Source organism: Phascolarctos cinereus, unplaced genomic scaffold (assembly GCF_003287225.1).
Source record: "Phascolarctos cinereus isolate Bilbo 61053 unplaced genomic scaffold, phaCin_HiC Scaffold_7;HRSCAF=346, whole genome shotgun sequence".
Classification (NCBI taxonomy): Eukaryota; Metazoa; Chordata; class Mammalia; order Diprotodontia; family Phascolarctidae; genus Phascolarctos; species Phascolarctos cinereus.
The window spans coordinates 154,653,576-154,674,719 of record NW_027556180.1 but is presented as its reverse complement, the minus strand read 5'-3'; the positions used below and the strand labels follow the sequence as shown (position 1 = coordinate 154,674,719).

Below are 21,144 nucleotides of genomic sequence, written 5' to 3'. Positions count from 1 at the left end.
CATTTCCTTCTCCAGTGGTTTAGGCAAACAAAGAGGTTAAGTGACTTACCCAGAGTCACACAGCTGGTGAATGTCAGAGGCTGGCTTTAAATTCAGGCCTTCCTAACTCTAGACCAAGTGCTTTATCCACTGAGCCATCTGGCTGACTTACATTAGTTCCTCAGTTTTTGTGTTAGAACTGTAAGCAAGTATTTCCATTGTAACACTAAACAAAACAAGTGCTGAAATCTCACATTTTTATTTACATGCCCCATACTATTCTAAAATAGAAGGCAAGATTGTCTTCTGGTATGCCTAGATTCAAAATACTTCAATTCTAGCCCTCAATGAAGAAATCAAAGTAAATTTGAACAAAGGCATTTTATTTTTTTTAACTATGTTAAATTGTCTGGCATAGGAGAGCAGAAGAGAATTCCAGTAGGACTCCATCCTAATTATAATAGTTTTTTTCAGGAGCTGCAGCACCAAAATTGAAACATGTAGGCTGCATCTGATGAAAGGGAAAATTTAGCATCTCTCTAGTTCTTTAGATTTAGTTTGGAGTCTTCAGTTTCTATGGGATGATATCAAAGTGGAATTTGAGGGTGCTAAATCATTTGGATGAATTACAGACTAACCCTTTCGATATGTGACCCAGACTGGGCAACAATTTTATAGCCTCAGGCCTAAGGCCTAAAAGAAATTGGATAGAATATTAAGGATTTTAGTGAACCCCTGTCATTACTTTCCTGTTGTTATTCCTTGAAAACCTGTGTAGAAGAAGACTCTGGACAGTGAGGATTTTAGCAGAGTCAATCAAGCTAAACTTTGAGAAGAGGAACTTAGAGTTAGAAATTTCAGAGGTCCCCTACTCAGGACTCCTCTTTTCATAGATGAAGAAAATGAAGATCAGAGGCATTAGGTTATTACACAGGTAGTAAATAGTGGAAAGTAGATTTGAACTATGGTCCTCAGACTCCAAGTTCACTGCCGTTTTTTTCTTGATAATTTATTTATTTTTAGTTTGCAACATTCACTTCCATAAGATTTTGAGTTTTAAATTTTCTCCTCCTACACTCTTCTTCCCCCCCTCCCACTCCTCTGGATGGTATGCAATCTGATATAGGCTCTGCTTATACTTTCATATTAAGCATATTTTCCCATTAGTCATGACGTAAAGAACGATTAGAACTAATGGGAGGAACCATGAGAATGAAGCAATAAAACAAAACAACAGAGGAAAAGGGGAGAAAATAGTATGCTTCTATCTGCATTCAGATTCCATAGTTCTGATTTTTTTAGTTATTGTTGTTATTTTTTTTTTTGCTAAGTGGATTTTTTAAAAAAACAGCTTTAAATAACGTTTTGTTCCTATTGCACTTTTAGGTTTTACTTCATATTGTTACCTGCTTGGGTCTTTAGTGAAAAAAAAATACTAAGTTATTTTAATTTAGCTAATTCAAAGTTCATGTTTGTTCTGGTCTATTGCTATAAGAATTGTGATTATTTATATTATTACACCATACTAGTAATAGAACAAGCAGGAAGAATAGGAGTGCCTAAGCCAATGTGTTTTTGTAAAGTGTAGGTAGTACTTGTGAAATGTGGGTGGTTGACCTATAGATGTATTTTTTTTTAAATCTAGCTGTGGGAATGACCTACTTAAATACAATCAGACTGTATATAGGTAGGTAAAATGTTACAGGCCTTAGAAGTGGGTAAAGTCAAAACTTCCAGTGCTGAGAAATATCATTATTCATTACAACTCTCCTCATGTTTCTTGGACCAGCAGGAATTTCTTTTTCTATTAACTTCACACCAAAATATCTAAGTATCAATGATGATGAAAAACACAAGACAGTCTATTCATGGCAAGAAATTTGCATCCCAACATAGTATTCCTGAACTGAAATATTTCTATCAATTGGACTCCTTAAGATGTTGCTGTTGGGTTGACAATATATTACAGTATGATGAATGTTCATAAAGCAATCAATTAACTACAGCTAAAAACTTTTAAATTGAAATAATTATTATTTTATTTTGAATTTTCATATACATGTGTTCTTACACTACAGGGCAGCTGATGTTTCATAGTAGGTTGTTAGCCCATTATTATGCAAAAAGATGTATATAATATGATGGTAGCTTCAAAGAAAGATTAAATATTGATCTATCTCAAGTTGTTAGGTAAAGCTTTTCTTTATTTGATGACTATGTAAGTGTCATTTTCAGTCAGATAATTATAATAAATGAGAAATAAAGCAAAGTTTCTAAAACATGATAATTTGGAACAGTTCAAATGAATTTTCTGTTTATATGGGCTCATAATTCTTTCCATCAATATGAGATGTTGCGTTTCATCATTGTTTTATAAGACAGTCCATTTAGTTGGTCATTTGACATCACATTCAAATTTGTGTACCACATTTGGATGATGTTGAGAGTTCTTTGTTGTTTTGGAAGGCGTTGTGATACCCAACTTACTAAAGTAATATTTGGGCTGCTGCATAGAGAAATTATATCAAAACTTGGGTCACTGTACTCTAATCAATAAATGGATAGAAGGCAGGCCATGAAAGCTAACATACAAACAGTAATTTTTTTTTTCAGCCAAAGACAAGGTTTATTAGACCATCCATCTTATTAGGCAGAGTCTTAAGGAGTCTGAACATTAGTGAGCTATTGCCTAGATTTTAAGATTCTGAGCATCTTAATGGAGGCAAGATGGACCTTATATACAGAAAGACTATAGGAAGGATCTAGGAATAGCCAAGTAGTCTATGAGGTAAAAGAACTCCAGGGATCCCAAGAGAGAATGGAGCCTAGATAGGATTAAGGGTGGGAAGTGGCCTGGGGCCATAGGGAGATATAGGCTAGGTTAAGGGTAACAGAGAATTGGGAGCTTGGGTGTAGCCACAATGAAAGACCAGTTGATAGGACTGGCCTCAGACTGAGGCCAATTTGGCCGTGTGGGAAAGAGCAGGGTTTTTCCCTTTTGGGGTCTAGATCCCATCCTCATCATTTCCCCTACAAACAAATGGAACCCAAATTCTTTCGGGGTAAGGAGTGAAGGTCTTGGCTTCTGAAACTGCTTCCTGCTGGCAAGGGGTGTAGAGTTGTTCCTGCCTCAAAAGGGTCCCAAAGAGGAGGTTGACTGGAACCAAGCACAGGCTGCATCCAGGGAACAGTGGGGGGACACTGGCTGGTACCCACTGTTTGCTACCCACTGCAGGTGAATGGCCTGTGGTCTGGAAGACACAAATCTGACAGAAAAGACTGCAGGGCCCAGATGTAAAGCAGGGACTAGATTTAGGGCCCAAATATGAGAGGATAAACCATCCTTAGCTCTGTTTGGATTCAGATAATTCAGTTTTCCAACCATGCAATATCAAATCCACCTCATAGCCAGACTTAGGAATAGCCAGGTAGGTAACATTCCCTTTCAAAGGAACATAATGGGGAAACTGAACCAGGAGGATCTCATCTTAGACTAAGGCTAAAATTGTCCTCTCAGCTTTTCCCATTGCTGACTTCCCATCATTTTCACATTGTCTGAGTAGCTTGTTGCATTTGTCTCAGATGGTGGATTATTGATTATCAATAGATTATTATGATCCATCAGTCAACTCAAAATAAGATCCTATGAGCTTTGCCTCACACAGCACATTTGACTAATCACAGCTTAGGAAAACTTTTCCAGGATTTACATCTCAAACTTAAATTTGTCCTGGTGTAAAAAGCCAATCATTAGAGATTTCTATACACTTGCAAAGTCTCAGCAAGCCATAACCCAAACAAGCTTTTTGGCTAGTTTACACATTAAAACAATAACCAGCAAGAACCAAATTATTTTAGTCATAACCAAATTATGAAAAGTTGCTTGACATAACTGATGCAAAAAGTTCACCAATTTGAAACTTGAAACAAACCTATTACCAATCACGTGACTTCAATTTTGTTAAATTCATTTCCAAATGATTTTACAGAAAGAATCAACATCTCATCATTAACAGTTATAACTACAAATTTAAGAGAGCATACAAGTTCACAGGCTAGCTGAAATTGGGTGATGCTTCCAGGCAAAGGTTGCCCTTCATTGCCAGGGGGGCCCACACTGCAGCTGCTGCCTCTTCCCCCTCCTTCCTTTCCCAGGTTGGGGATGGTGAAATCAAAGGTGAGGGGTAAAGGGTGAAACTCTCTTCTCCTATGAGAGGGGTTAACAGACACCCTCTTGACTCAAGAGAAGGGAGTGGGAGAAAGGAGTGACCAGGGTTGTAAGGAGGAGTTTCAAAACTCCTTAATGATCAATCACAAAAACCTCCAGCATCTGCCAAGATATTTTTAGCTGTTTTAACTTTTCCCTGTAACCTCCATGAAGGAGGATTCAGGAGTATAGAGGGAAGGGAGTGAGCCTCAGGGAACCAAAAAGCAACTGCAATTTTCCCCAATTCCCTGGGGCTGAGAGAATTTACAGAATCGTGCATTTCCAGATATGGAGTCCATCCTTGTCCTCCATGCTGTGGAAGGTGTACCCAGGTCCATGGCCTCGAACTGAACCAGTGGACCAAAAGCATGAGAGCATCAGGCCAAGTGCGAGACAGCCTTGTAAAAAGCACCTCTAAGCCTTGGTGCTTGGAGAGCCACCCCAACTACAGAGCAAGAAGGGAGAGGGGAGGCTCACATACCTTGCAGTTTTGGCTGGAGAAGAACTTGGGGTTAGGCAGTTTCCCTGTATAGGCTACCAAAATGTTGAGGTTTGGGGTGCTGGGACCCCAAAACCACAACATACCGGTCCTGTCTAAAAGACTTTGACCCAAGCCTTCCTTAAGACAAGAACATCCCTTATATTGGGCAGACTCTCAAGGAGTCCAAACACTAGTGAGCTATTGGCTAGATTTTAAGAATCTGAGCCCAAGCAATAATTTTTTGAGCAAGTTTTTTGCAACTTTTAGCAAGAAGGTAACAGCTGACATCTCAGTGTATTGGGATATTACAGATGCTATTTTTTCAATGAGTCATCACACCAAAAATCTGATCCTACAAGGAATTATTTCAGGCCCTCATCCCTCTTCCCTCCTCTTTTTATTCCTCCTTGGGTGCAGAATATGATTTCCACCTTACCTAATTTCACCCTTGTTATTTTTTTATTTGATATTTTACAATATTTCCCACCTAAGCATTTGTGTACTAGAAGAAAACTGCATCAGAAGTCATCAGTTCTGCTTCATAGGCAGCTAGCAATAACTTGACCACAAATTGCCCATTGATAGCATAAAGAAAACATTATATAGATATAGACTGCTCTTGAATATTACTGAGGAGTGTGACATAAAGCAAGATGAACCCTAGTGATAAACATTAGGATGGTGTCCTTTATAGGTTACATGATGGTATAATTCAATCCTAAAATCACATTATATATGGAAATATCAACAGGGGTTTTCTAATTGTCCTATATTTTTATTTAGAATGATTAGCAGCTTTTAAAATTGCAATGGAATACCCTTTAAAGAATGTTCTTTGTATTGCTCATAGATTAACAGCTAGTAAGGTAATACTAGAAATAAATATGCAAAAGGGGCCTGATTTTTATGCAAGTTAGGAAAATATATAAGTCCCATTATTTCCCATTTGAAAACACAAAATTTGTTATGAAATGTATATTCTCTATGGAAAAAATACTTAGATTCAAATCTTGTCTTTGATAATTACTAGATTTATAATTCTGGTCAAGACACCTTCTCTCTCTGTTCTTCAGAGTTTTTTTTTAACCTGTAAAAGGAGGAGGTTGGTATTGTTGACATCTAAAAACACTTATGGGTCTAAATTAATTATTGTATGATAATTGAAATTATTATATTAATAATGTCTCCAGAATTCTTGGAAAAACCAAAAATTCTTCTATAGAATATCCTATTTACCAAAATACTATTAATAATAATGTTAATAAAAAAGAAAAGAAATAAAATGAAGAAAAATTTTACATTACCACATTGTGAGGCTTATTATAAACTATGTTTGCTTTTCAGATCCCCAGCTCAAGGGTATAGTGACCAGGTTATATTGCAGGCAAGGATACTACTTGCAAATGCACCCCGATGGAGCTCTTGACGGAACCAAGGATGACAGCAGTAATTCTAGTAAGTGAAAATTGTAGGAAATTGACTTGCCACAGCTTGTAGACATTATCATTTAACTACAGAGATGCAGCTTTCTTTAAATATTTTTTTATTTAGATATATTGGGCTATGTCAATTACCTTCACAAATTGGTTTCCTATTAGTATGTATTTTGTTATTTTCCTAAAATTAGAAGAAAATAATATAGAAAGATAATATAATATCTACAACTTGAGAAGAGATGGAAATGTTTGATTTTTTTTTACTCAGATAATTGGTACTTCCAGCATAAAATGACTACTCATTTCATTTTCAGAAGGAACAAATTTACTAATATAACCATTCCAAATTATGTGGCTTTTAATTCATTATTTCTTCTTGGCCAATAATTTGCAGATATTCTTGGAGATCTAAAGGACAAAAAAACCCCCAACAACTGTCACTGAGCTCCTATTTTATATACCTCCTTTTTGTGTTGTGTGAATTTGCAAGAATCATTTCTTCACTTTCTTGGTCTATGGCAATTATTTCTTTATTCACTACATGGGATAATGAATTCTGAAAAAATATTAAAGCACAATATTGGTGTTAGTTATTTTTGTTACTTAGTATATTTTCCTTTATCTCCTGGTTAATTTTCCTACATCTTTCTCTATTTAAATTTATTTTGTTGAAAAGCCTCTTCTGACACGACCACCTTCCCTCTTTTATCCTATTCTTTTCTTTTTATAACTTACATATCCATTTTCTTAACTCTTCTATCTCTTGTTAGATGATAGGAAAATTGAAGAACTGCTGAAATAGGAAGAAAGAAAGAGATTTTCATTATATTTCATGTTTCAGTCATGCTCATTTTTCTGTCACAGTTTTTCATTCCACGCCCCCAAGTATATATATTTGTGTGTGTGCACATATATTTTATCATTTTCTCCATATTCTATCTATGCTCTTCATATTCCTTTTTTGAAGGAAGCAAACTGTCTTTTCTTATAGCTGACTGCCTCAGACACCATTCAGTTTTAGCACTTGCATCTGCTTGGCTTTCTTCTAAAATCTTTAATTTCTACAATGTCTCTTGGAGAATGTCCAAAGTATTTTTGAAGAGCAGTGTGGATAATGTGACTAGTTAGTTTTCCATGACTATGGTAAATATATGAGTTTACAGGATGAGAACTTCTGGAAACTCCAGAGCTTTGATACTAAATTTATTGGATCCTCTTCAATCTGTCATTCTTTACATAGCAGAGTAATTACCTATATGATATAAGCCATATCCACTGGCAAATCTTACAGGCATGTCCAGTACATGGATATACTGTTAGGATTCCTAGAAGGACCAATTTACCCCAAATGACCAAATACTACAAAGTGATTTCTGTCAATTTTCTAATTTCACTAAGATAGGCTAAATGATTATAATATTGCTAATTTATAAAGCAGGTATTGATGCAATAGTCATCAAAAAGCAGAAGGACAAAGGAGTAGAATGATTCAGATTTCTCCCAAACTTGGTTGTTTTTAACTGAAATAATTCGAGATACAATAATATGTATTTATTCATATGAATTTAAAATAATAATATTATGGTTCCTGTTTCTCATACTAGTACTTGAAGTTGATAGTAGAAGAATAGGAACTTTGGGGATAAGCATGGTGGCCCCTTTTCCAAGTGTTATATCTTGGCCATTTTATGAGTGACATTTTGGACCTGGTGGCCCCAATATTTCCTGAAAGGCTTATAGAGCATAACATTAAGAGACAGGAGAAAATTAAGAGTTCTGATGAAAGAATATATAGTAATGACAAAATAAAATCCCACTAGGAGTTCCATAGAAAGCACCATTCTTAGGTGGTCTGGTATTAGCCTTTGCTACATCTGTATGTGTCTCTGTCTCTGCATCTCTCTATCTGTCTCTCTGTCTCTCTCTGTTTTTTGCTTCCTCCTCTGCCATGAAAAGCTCTTTGAAAGCTGCTAGTGTTGCCATCTCACATGTAACAGGGTTTTATGTGGTTTATATGTCAATTTTATACATCAGAAAGATCTCTAAAGCAGCAGGTAGCCTTTTCTGACACCATTCATTGACAGAACCTTGAGAAAGATCTGGGTAAGCCAGCTTTTAGTTAAAGTTACCTAATCTAAGTTTAAAATCCTCTATCCTTGGTCAGATTTCTTATAATCTTTTTATTCATCTTGTTTAACATATCAAAAGGGCCAGTGAGATGTGGTGGGGATAGTATGAAGGATTTTATATAGATATATATATTATTCCAAAAATCTTAGAGTAGTTTTAAGCTTTAATAGCTCAAAACTGTACTAAGCTTTGAAAAGTCTTGGGTAAGTATGTGTTTATACATACATACATATACATATAGATACATATATATGTATATATATATATACATATATATATACACACACACACACGCACACAAATATGTTAAGTCATACACAAACTCATATATGATTTTCTTTATACTATTTTAATTTTTCCAATTACAGGTAAAGATAGTTTTCAACATTCTTTTTTTATAAGATTTTGAGCTCCAAATTTTTCTCCCTCTCTCCTTCCCTCCCCTCACTCCTCTCCAAGATGACAAGAAATCAGATATGTATAATCATGTTAAACATAGTTCCATATTAGTCATGTTGTAAAAGAAGAATCAGAACAAAAGGGAAAAATCACAAGAAAGAAAAAAAATGAAACAAAGTGAAAATAGTATGCTTCAATCTTCATTCAGGCTCCATAGTTCTTTCTCTGGATGTGGATAGCATCTTCCATTATGAGTCCTTTGGAATTGTCTTGGATCATTGTATTGCTGAGAAGAGCTACGTCAATCATAGTTGATGACCACACAATGTTGCTGTTACTGCGTATAACAATCTCCTGGTTTTGCTCACTTCACTCAGCATCAGTTCGTGAAAATCTTTCTCAGTTTTCCTGAAATCTGCCTGTTCTTTATTTCTTATAGTACAATAGTATTCCATTTATATTCATATACCACAACTTATTCAACCATTCACGAATGATGGACATTCCCTCAATTTTGAATTCTTTGCCACCACAAAAAAGAGCTGCTTTAAATATTTTTGAACATGTAGGTCCTTTTTTTATTTCTTTTTTTATGATCTCTTTGGGATATAGACTTAGTAGTGGCATTGCTGGATCAAAGGGTATGTATAGTTTTATAGCCCTTTGAGCATAGCTCCAAACTGCTGTCCAAAATGAGTTCACAGTTCCACTAATAATGCATTAACGTACCAATTTTCCTACATCTTCTCCAACATTTATAATTTTCTTTTTCTGTCATATTAGCCAATCTCATAGGTGTGAGGTATTACCTCAGAGTAAAACATATATATTCTAAGAAATGCATTTTAATTTAGAGAGGGAAAACCTGAAGATATATCCTCTTATTTTCCAGCATTATCTTTATCACTGACTTTCCAGGATTTTCTTCATACCTTCTAATATGGCAGATACTCAGATGGTAGTTGTGCTGCTGTTTTGGAGCTGTGTCCTGCTATGGACACAGTATTTGTAGGGATAGAACAGGGAAAAATTAATACAGAAAACAATTACATTATCATATCTGCAAGAGAGTTTGGTGAAGGTTGGATAAGTATGAAATTTTTTTAAAAAATTGTTTGTTAGGGTCAAGGAGTAAAAGCCAGAAAAATTGGAAAATATCTACCCATTTACATACTCTGATTTTTTGAAATAAGCAAAAATAATTTCTTTGAAAATATTTAAAGTCCTACTTGTTTTCTGACACATATAGAAACCTTAAGAAGAAAAGGTGATTTTTTTTTTTAAAAAAGGCTGAATTCTCTTCTTTAACAAATTAAGACCATGTGTTACAAGTAAACTTAAATAGTTCACCATGCTTCTAGAGGACAGCAATTCAAAATGATGTACTTTTTCAACAATTCACAGAGTATACTATAGCTTAATGGCCATCCACAAATAGCTAGAATCATAAGAATTCTAATTAAGTCACAAAGGCAGCTAGGTGGTACAGTGAATAGAGTGCTGAGCTTGGAGTCAGGAAGACTCATCTTCCTGAGTTCAAATTCTGCCTCAGACTGAGCAAATTACTTCACCCTGTTTGCCTCAGTTCCTCATCTTTCAAATGATCTGGAGAAGAAAATGGCAAACCACTCCAGAATCTTTATTAAGAAACCCCCAAACAAGTTCACAAAGAATCAGACATGACTGAAAAATGATTAAATAACTGATAGTCACTAGTTCATTAGTGAACAAGTCAGTCAACAAGCATTTTTAAGTGATTACTTTATACTCGGTTTTATGCTAAAGGGAATTTTTTTTTCAAAAATCATGATCTTTAAAATATTGCTTGCTACTGAAACCAATTTGAATTAACCAAAATGTCCCCAAGAAACATTATTAACCATTATTGTTTAATCAAAGGCATATTTAATAAGAAATAGTTCAATGTGTCAGATAGAGGGTTGGCTTCAAAGCCTAGACGACCTGAGTTTATGTTCTGTCTCTGATGTACACTAGCTCTGGTATCCTGGACATGTAGTGATTCTCTTAACTTGAACCCTTCTGAGCCTCATCTCTACCATTTATGGCTTGGACTTATAGTTGGGGATTTGAATGAATGGAGCTGATGGAGGTGATCTTTTAAGGAGACAATCCACTCAAAGATAATTGACTTTTAACCCTTCTTTTAAAAGAGAAATATCAGTAAGTTGACAAATTATAAATGAATCAGTTCTGTACACTAAACCTCTAAAATCCCTAAGGGACTCTGTAAGATAAGTTCCTTATATGGCTTCATTACTTTTTTCCCATGCCAGGCACAATGGGAAGGGACACTTTTTTAAGGGCTTTGAAATATTTCTTGCAGTTTCACAGTGACACATCAGCTTTGAGAACAGTGACCAGAAGTCATTCAATACTAGCACTCGATTTCTAAAATTTTCCTGGGGAAGTTTAGTAGCATAGAGCAGAGCAGACCAGGCCAATTGACTGAATTTGTTTGTGAGTGCATGGGAAAATGAAATAAGTAACTCACTCTGATAGTCATTACAGGAAGCAAGGAGAAGGCAAGTTATAGCCACCTTCCTCAGGCAGATTAAGTAGTAGACTTGGAATCAATAAGTCATGAGTCAGAATGTCATGTCAGACGTTTAACTAGCTGTGACCCTGAGCAAGTCTCTTAACCTCTCTCTAAGCTTCAGTTTCTTCATTTGTAAAATGGAAATAATCATATAATAATACCTACTTCAAAGTATTGCCAAGAGGATTAAATTAGATAACATGTAAACCACTTTGGAAAAACTTAAATTTTATTTATGTGTTAGCTAATGTTTTACAGAAGAAATATCCTGGTGGAAGAGCATTTATGAAAGTATAAATAATGGTTTTTCCCCAAAATTTGAGACAGTATCTTTTAGTGGATAGAAAGTTGGCTTCAAGGCCAGTAAGACCTGGGTTCAATATTTGCTTCTGACACATACTGGCTTTGTGACAGTGGACAATTCATTTGGCCTATCAGTACTATAAGCAAATCTCTAAGATTCTAACTATGAGAAGACATCAATCTGCAGTGGTAAAGGAAGCTTCCCTACTCTGGAATTCCCAATACTAATGAAATTACGGAGCTGTCCCTTTCTCTGTCCCTGTTACTATAGCTATAAATATCCCTCTAATTAGAGATCAATAGTAGTTCAGACTCCAAATCAAGAGACCTAGATGATATTCCTGATGGTACCTCTTATTAACTAGGTGACCTTGGGCAAATCACTTACTTTTTCTAGACCTCAGTTTTCTTGTCTATAAAGTTAGAAAATTGTCCCATAAACTTCTAATGATATCTGTTCTAACTCTAAAATTCTAAATCTTCTATATGATAATAAACAATCATTATCTAAGTGCATATATATATATATATATATATATATATATATCACAGAAAAACATTTGAGCTACTTAATATCCTTGTTTTTTTTATAATTGAATAATAGATTCTTTTAATGGTGAGATTAGGTCTCAGGGAAAAAAAAATCATGCTCAAATTCAAAGAGACATAAGTATTGAGAGGTAGCTGAGCAGAGTGGAAAAGCTACTGGCTTTAAAGTCAGAAGACCTGAGTTCAAATCCTTCCTGTGATGCTTATTGAGAATGTAACTTGACCTCCTCAGGCCTCAGTTTCTTTATCAGTTATATTAAAGGACTGGACTAGATGGCCTCTGTATTGCCTTCCAGATCTACGTCTATGAGCCCAAAGTGACCTTACGAATAGCTGCCATGGATCAGAGCTCTAGAGGCAGTTACCTACACCTTTATTTCAAACAAAAAATAGAATAATCTACAAACACAGAAGGCATCATCAGTGAAGGACTGAATAGGGAACAAGAAGGATTTTGCAAATGATATATAGACCAAATATAGGAAAGTCATCATGTGACTTAAAGGTATAGCAAATACAAGATTCCGCTGTACTTGTTTGTTGACTAAGAAAGCATTTGAATCAGTTTTAAAAAGCTACCATATAAAGGCTCCAATAAGTCATCTCCAAATGCAGATGTCATTACTATACAATAGTGCTTCAGGGACATTACAACAGAGATAATCTTTGTTGTTGAGGCATAAAAGAAGAAGGCATGACCAACAAAGGTGTTTGCAGACATCATAGAACATGACCAGGGTATAGTTTAAATGGAAGAGAAATTCCCTATGGATGATAAGGTTCTCCAGACATTTCTATTTAAGGATTAAACTCTTCTGATTATACCAAATCCTGGAATATATGGAGAGATTCACAATCACTGAAAATAATTTGGCCTCCCTAGGCACACTGGGGGGAAAAAACACAAATAGGTGAAGAATGACTGTTGTGCAGTCTACTATAATACACACACACACACATACACACATGTGTGTGTGTGTGTATATCTATCTATCTATCTATCTATCTATCTATCTATCTATCTATATGTATATATATATATATATATGGTTGGACAAGTTGTAGAAGTGAGCTAAGTAAACTCTGTAAATGAACAGTGATTGACCCAGAATTGAAGAAGATAAAGAGAAATTATTTCATTGCTTGTCTCTTTTTAAACATTTGTGTTCTTCTGTTGGGCAGCTAGGTGGCAGATGGATGGAATGCTAGATTTCAAAGGACCCAAGTTAAATGTCAATCTCGACCTTGGGCAAGTCACTTAACCCTGTTTGCCTCAGTTTCTTTGTCTATAAAATGAGCTAGAGAAGGAAATGGCAAACCACGATAATATCTCTGCCAAGAAAGCCCCAAACGGGGTTACAAAGAGTCAGACACAACCAAGAACAATTGAACAGACAATTCTTTTGTTGATATTATATTGATGTTTGTCATGGAATTCCATAGTCAACAAAGAATTAAGAGGATAATGGAAAGGCACATTATGGATATGAGTAGACTATAACATATCACTAACTGTTAATTGCCCAAGAGAAAGGATCTAAAATTTGTCTTAAGAAAGATTTTGAAAATGAAAAGAATGGAGGACAGTCACATAGTAAGAGTGAGGAATATCTAGGGCATTGTTTATGTGCTAAGTTGATATTCATAATGTCAAGATAACTAGTTGAAAATGGATGGATGGACATAGATGATTTATAGGAGGACAAAGATAATAGACACAGGGAGAGAGGACATGAATATCTTCTGATCTGTACCTTTGAAGGAAATATTTCATTGACTATATCATCAATCCATTGAAGTAATTAAGTACTGCCTAACTCATAGGGTGATGAGCATTGTATGAAAGAATGTATATACAGAATCATAAAGTTGCAATCATTATCTGATATTCCATCACCAACAAAAGCCAAAAGAAAAATCTGATGGTAAGCAACCTCTTCCTTCAACACATCAACCTGAAGAGGTTAAAAATGTAGCCCTATATATGCCATTATTTTGACTTCAGAGCTCAATATAGATCCAACTCCACTGGAGAATGAAATGACAAATCTCTCCAGAATTTTTGTGAAGAAAACCCCATATACAGTATTAAAATATTAAAAGATATGACATCAGAAGATGAGCCCCTCAGCTCAGAAGGCATCCAACATGTTACTGTGGAAGAGCAGAGAATAACTATAAGTAGCTCCAGAAAGAATGGAGCAGCTGGATCAAAGCTGAAAGGAAGCTCAGCTCTGGCTATGTCTGGTAGTGAAAGGCAAGTCTGATTCTGCAATGATCCGCATATCTTAGAAATCTGGAATGTAAGAACTATGAACCAAGGTAAGCTGGATTTGGTCAAAAAGGAGATGGAAAGTTTAAACACTGACATGAATGTAAATGGAGTGGGATGAGTGAATTTAATTCAAGTGAGCATTACTTTTACTACTTTGGGCAAGATTCCTTTAAACAAATGGAATAGCCATCATAGTCCATAAAAGAGTGAGAAAAACAGGATTGAGGTATAATCTCAAAAATTACAATGATATCTATTAAAATCCAAGGCAAACTCTTCAATATCACAATAATCCAAGTATGTGGTCCAACCTCTGATGCTGAAGAGGCCAAAGTTGCTCAGTGCTCTGAAGACCTACAACCTCTTCTAGAAATAACACCAAGAAAAGGTATTACATGCATCGCAGGGGATTGGAATACTAAAGTTGGAAATCAAAAGATAATTGGAATAACACGTAAGATTGGCCTTGAGGTCAAAATGAAATGGAGTAAAAACTAATAGAATTTTGTCAAGATAACTCATTGGTCATAGCAAACATTCTTTTTCAATAACCCAAAAGACAAATCTACATATGGATATCACCAGAGGGTCAACATAGAAATCACATTGATTATTTACTTTGCAACCAAAGATGGAGAAGCTCTATACAGTCAGCTGAAACAAGACCTGGAGCTGATTGTGGCTCAGATCATGAGCTTCTTATTCTAAAATGTAGGCTTAAATTAAATAAATGAGGGAAAACCATCAGACTATATAGGTATGAACTAAATAATGTCCCTTATGAATATGAAGTGGAGGTGATGAAAAGATTTAAAGGATTAGATTTGGTAGATAAAGCCCCTGAAGAACTATGAACAGAGGTTCACAGTATTGTATAGGAGGCAAAAACAAAGTAAGTAAGTAAGAGTAAGAAATCAAAATCACTGTTTGATGAGGCTTTACAAATAGCTAAGGAAAGAGGGAAAGGGAAAAGAGAAAGGGAAAGATATACCCAACTGAATGCAGAATTCCAGAGAAAAGCAAGAACAGATAATGTTTTCTTAAATGAGCAATGCAAAGAAATAGAAGAAAACAATAGAATAGGAAAGACAAGAGATCTCTTCAAGGAACAGAGCTATCAGGTGAACATTTCATGCAAAAATGGGCATGATAAAAGAGAAAAATGGTAAGGACTTAACAGAATTTGAAGAAATTTAAAAGAAGTGGCAAGACTATATAGAAGAATTGTACAACAAAGAGCTTAACATCACTAACCATAAAGATGTGGTTACTGATCTAGAGCCAGATATCCTGGAAAATGAAGTCAGGTGAACCTTAGGAAGCATTGCTAATAATGTCTAGTGAAGGTTATAGAATTCCAGCTGAGATACTTAATATCCTAAAAGATGATGCTGTTAAAGTGCTGCACTCAATATGCTAGCAAACTTGGAAAACTCAATCGTGGCCACTGGATTGGGAAAGATCAGTTTATATTCCAATCCTCAAGAAGGGCAATGTCAAGAAATGTACAAATTGCCAAACAGTTGTGCTCATTTCACATGCCAGTGCCAGCTAGGCTATCCTTAAGATGTGCAAGCTAGGTTTCAGTAATATATGAACCAAGAATTACCAGAAGAGCAGGCTGGTTTTCAAAAAGGCAGAGGAACTAGAGAACAAATTGCCAACATTCACTGGATTATGGAGAAAGCAAGTGAGTTCCATGGGAAAAAAATCTACTTCTGCTTCATTGACTACACTAAAACCTTTGACTTTGTGAATCACAACAAAATGTGGGAAGCACTCAAAAAAAATGGGAGTACCAGATAAATGTACTTGTCTCTTGAGGAATGCATATGTAGATGAAGAATCAACAATTAGAACTGAACGTGGAACCACTAGTTGGTTTAAGATTGAGAAAGGACGGGCCAGGTAGGTGGAGCAGTGAATAGAGCACCGGCCATGAAGTCAGGAGGACCTGAGTTCAAATCCGGCCTCAGACCAAACACTTGGCACTTACTAGCTGTGTGACCCTGGGCAAATCACTTAACCCCAATTGCCTAAAAATTTAAAAAAAAAAGATTGGGAAAGGAGCTTGATAAGGCTGCATATTATCACCTTAGTTATTTAACATACATGCAGAGTACCTCATGTAAAATGCCAGGCTGGATCAATCAAAAGCTGGAATTAAGGTTGTCAGGAGAAATATCAACAATCTCAGGTGTGCAGACAATACCACGTTGATGGCAGAAAGTGAAAAAGAATTAAGATGTTAATGAGGGCGGAAGAGGAGAGTGTAAAAATTGGCTTAAAGCTATCCTCAGCTAGTAAGGTTGCAATGTGTATGGAATATATGCCTTGGAAGTGTTTTAGGAGTGATGGAATATAACAGATAAAAAAGAACATTCAAGTCCAAAAATATTTAAAAATCAACTTTTCAGTGGTGGCATAGTGTGATAGAAATAGTGCTTGGTTATAATCAAGTCCTAGACAAATCACAACTTCTCTGGGCTTCAATTTGCTTAGCTCTTAGAAGGAAGGAGTTAGACTGAATAGTTCTAAACAGCTCCAAAGACTTAAGATTTTATGACTGTGTTTAGATTTGAAAATATATCTAAAGAATCATAGGAAAAATTAGGTTTTTTCCTCAGCAAAAGAAAAGACTGACTAGGATTTTAGGCTTTCTATTTTTATCAGTCACTAAATAATGCTTTGTGTTCTACCAGAGTACACAGATTTTCATAATTTCCTAATAATAAAAAGAAAAATTTTAATGTAGTGTTAAAATAAGCACATTGAGCCCTATGCCTACACTATAGATACATGTGATTATTGAGGATGGGGTGGGGAGTGGGGGGGAAGGGTAACAGCAGATCCTGCAGTGTTGATTTGCATCTCTATTATATAACACAAAACCCAGTTATTTCTGTAGTAAGTATTTTTCTTTCTCTACAAGCATTTTAAGCATTTGAATCAAAGGGTTAGGTATCAACCAAATAAATGTTCAACTCTTAGGAAATTGCACAAAGACATATTTTTATACAACTGCCTTTTGGACATACCTCAATGGGCATAGTCATCTCAAACTGATTATATCAAAAACAAAACTCTTAAAAAAAATTAAAAAAATTTTAAAAAAACAAAAAAAAAATTAAAAAACCCCCAAACTCTTTATCTTTGCCCCAAATCCACCCCATTCTCAAACTTCTCTCTTTCTTTTGGAGACAACACAATTCTTCCAGTCAACCGTATTACCATTTGCAGTCATCCTTAGCTCCCACATCTATCCCTTTCTCTCCAATCAAGGACATGAACTTAATTACGTCTTACCTGGGCTGTTACAATAACTTCCCATTTGGCTTCCTGCTTCAAGCCTTTTACATCTGGCCCACTTATCTTCAACCCACTCTAATTCATCTTGCACCTGCCAAAATGATTTTCCTAAGGCCCAGGTCTGATCATGTTGCTTCCCTGTTCAAGAAGTCACTTGTCTCTAGGATAAAATACTAACTCTTCTGTTTGGAATTTAAAGCCCCTTCCAGTCTGGATCTAGACTTGTTTTTTTCTAGGTGTATTCTACAATGCTCCCCTTCCCATACTCTCCATTCTAGCCAAATTTTTCCATTTGTTCTTTCTGCATCATTCTATTTTCTTTTCTCTGCCTTTGCTTCTTAAAATCCCTAGATCCCTTTCAAGGTCAGCTTGTATGACGCTTCCTACACCACGAACCTCACTGCTAAATTTTACCTCCTTCCACAGAAATTTTTTGGAGATATTTTATATTTCCACATATATGTGTGTGTGGAATTAGGGTAAATTTCTTGATGGGGAGGGGGGAAGATGGGGTGCTGCTTTGTGTTTTTTTGTTTGTTTCCCCTTAGCCTACACAAGTAGCAAATAGTAGGAACTTAATAAATGTTGATTCATTGATTGAAATATTTTGGTAAGGAACATTTAAGTCTAATAACATAAAGCTGATTTTTTTTTTACCTCTTATATCTTGCCTCTCTTCTTTTTATTATCTCCTGACAGTTATTAAGTAGCTGCCTTATTTTTCTAGTAGCCAAACTCTTTGACAGGGTGTACCCACTGATTCAAGTAAAATATTTTTGGTTGAATAAATTAACGATAAAGTGTGAATTATGTATTAACTATTTGCCATGTGCTATGATGAGTTCTGGGGGTACAAACAGAAAAGTGAGGCTGTCCTTCCCTTCAAGAAGATCACGGTCTAACTGGAGGAGATCATAGATATCAGAGGGATCAGCTGCAAGGGCCTGATGCACCTAAGAGAGTAACTGCAGGCCAAATGGCAAGGGCCAGGGATCTTTTGGGTTCATTGTCAGGTCACATGGAAAGCCCTGGGTCTCTGAAGTAAGACAATAGTAAGGCAGGTGATAAGATCTGGTGTCTGAGGCTGTAGTGGTATAGCTAACATGTAAGAAAGTCACAATTGTTTTAATGCATTTGATTTATGCAAATTTGTATAATTTGCCCTTATTCAGGTTATTCCTTTACATATTAAGATTAAATTTATTATTCCCCTCTCCAAAGATTGATATGACCTTATCTTCACTGTGCTAACCTCCAACTCTAACTACCCACACACAGGGTCACACACAGATGTTACAATACTCACTTTGAAAATACATGTTAGTATGAAATTGGTTCACATACCTTAAGGCTTCAGGATTCTAAGGAGGATACTAGACCACTTCTGAATGGCTGGTGTGCCTGGTGCCTGAGGTAAATAAAGTACTGGGTGCTTTTTTCCTCACCGACAAAGAAAAAAAATTAAAAAAAGAATCCCCCAGTTTTCAAGTCAGTAAAATGGAATTAATATTTAACCTTCTGGTTATTTTAAATGGCTAGGTGTCATTAGTTCAGGTATATGATTAGTTCTGCAAAAGCAAATTGCTTTGGCCCAGTGATTTTATCTGGTATAGGAAAAACCTCAGTGCAGAAATTCCCTTGGAAAGGCAAATTAGTTGCAGGAATTATCTTTTTCTTTTTAAAAATATGTACTGTCCTACATTTCAAAGACAAATCACACCTTCTCTATTGTGCAGTAGAAGACTAATCACTTAGTTTTAATTGCTTTCTTTTTCTGTTTTCCGAGAGATTGTTCACAGTTGTTGTTTTCATTGAGTACAAAGTGGTGTTAAAAAAGTGAGATGTGACTTTCCCTGTTGCAGCCCTGTTTGTGTTTGTTATCCCAACAATTGTGCTATTAGCCAACTCTAGTAGGAATGATTGCTAATTAGATTTACAAGCTGAAGCTTAAGTGCTAACTTTACTGGAGAAATACTATCTTGATTTAAAATGGTGATGATAACCAGTGATTTAAATGATAATGGTGCTGATTCTAATACTGTCTTAATGATAGCAATAAAAAGAATACTGCTAATAATAACAAAAACAAATGTTCTGTGAAGTCTGTGACAAGTGTGGTGTCTTGATTTTTACAAAGAAATGCCTAGTTATTGCAATGTTTTTCTTTTCCCTGCCGTCCATGACAGATCCCATTTATCTTTACAGCATTATTCAACCTCATACCAGTGGGACTTCGCGTTGTTGCCATGCAGGGAGTAAAGACAGGGTTGTATATTGCCATGAATGGAGAAGGGTACCTCTACACATCAGTAAGTAGCACACCATGGATACTGAGATCTCATACCTTCTATGTAAAATAAGAAATACTGACAAAGCTCTATGGAGTTGGATTCACGTCAATTTCCCTGCAGGGTTTGGTCTTCATTGTGATCCTCTAAGCAGCTATTTTATTAACAACAGGTAAAATTATCTTTCCGGTAAGATGGTTAAATTTTAGTTTATTAGTGTCTTTTGAGGCTCTGCATTTGCTATATTAAAAAATAAATGAGCTAGCTTGCACCCAAATAGAGCAATTTGAGAACAGATGATATTATTAATATGTTATCTTTCATTTAGAAATGTTCTTGTCATAGGAAATTGTATGCACTGGCATGCAAATGAAACTATGCAGAGAATGCTGGTAAATGCTAAAAAAGAAAATGTTTTTCTGTGGCAAATTAGACAGCTTGTTAAATACTTTAAGATATTACAACCAAATTCTGATAAGTCAAAGTACATAATACAACAGTAAACAAGACTATTATATAATAGTGATTTCTTTTGATTTGAGTACTTTTATGCCAGCATAAGCTTTTTTTTCCCCCTGGGATTTTTAGTATTGAAGAATTTATTTTTATTCAATATATGTTGTATTCATACTTCATTAGACTGTAAAATTTCTCTTGTGTATTTCAAGCCACAAAAACATAACAGAATCTTTTGTTTCTGTCATCCCTTGAGAGAAAATTGAACAGACTAAACTCTTGGTTAAAGGAAAGTACCTTTATTTATTTATTTATTTTGGCATGTGATAGTCTTTCCAGATTTTATATTCTTAAGAAAGCTCCAACCCCAAACCTTTTTACTGAATGTCAACAACTGGGGAAAACCTTGAGCAGGGAGAGTATCTATGGGGTTCCCTACAGAATAGGAGATGTTTTCTCGGCGAATCTGGGAAATCCTGTCAAAGGAAAATGAACTGCAAGCTGTACTATCTCATCATAGTGAACATTGTGACATGGGCTATTGGTATTCATCTCCTGTCACCATCTGAGTTCCCTGTAGGGTTTCCTGTATGTGGAACTGGGTCCTATATTATGCAGATTGCTTTCTGTTGTCACAAGAGATAAATGTGCACCTTCCTCAGATGGAGATGCTGTTGGAATTAACATTCTCTTTCCCCCAAATCAACTTCAAAAGAGATAGTCCAAATAAAAGATTATATTCCTAGGATGCCCCTCCCCCCCTTTTTTTGGTAAG

The 21,144-nt window shown here is 35.6% G+C and overlaps 1 protein-coding gene across 1 annotated transcript in view; it reads left to right on the top strand.

Moving 5' to 3' along the window:
* Positions 1-21,144, top strand: part of FGF14 (fibroblast growth factor 14) — a 264,198-nt gene that overhangs the window by 51,534 nt on the left and 191,520 nt on the right. The window contains exons 2-3 of the mRNA XM_020964046.2: positions 6,012-6,122; positions 19,831-19,934. Coding sequence (XP_020819705.1) covers positions 6,012-6,122; positions 19,831-19,934 — 215 coding nt within the window. The remainder of the gene's footprint in view (positions 1-6,011; positions 6,123-19,830; positions 19,935-21,144) is intronic.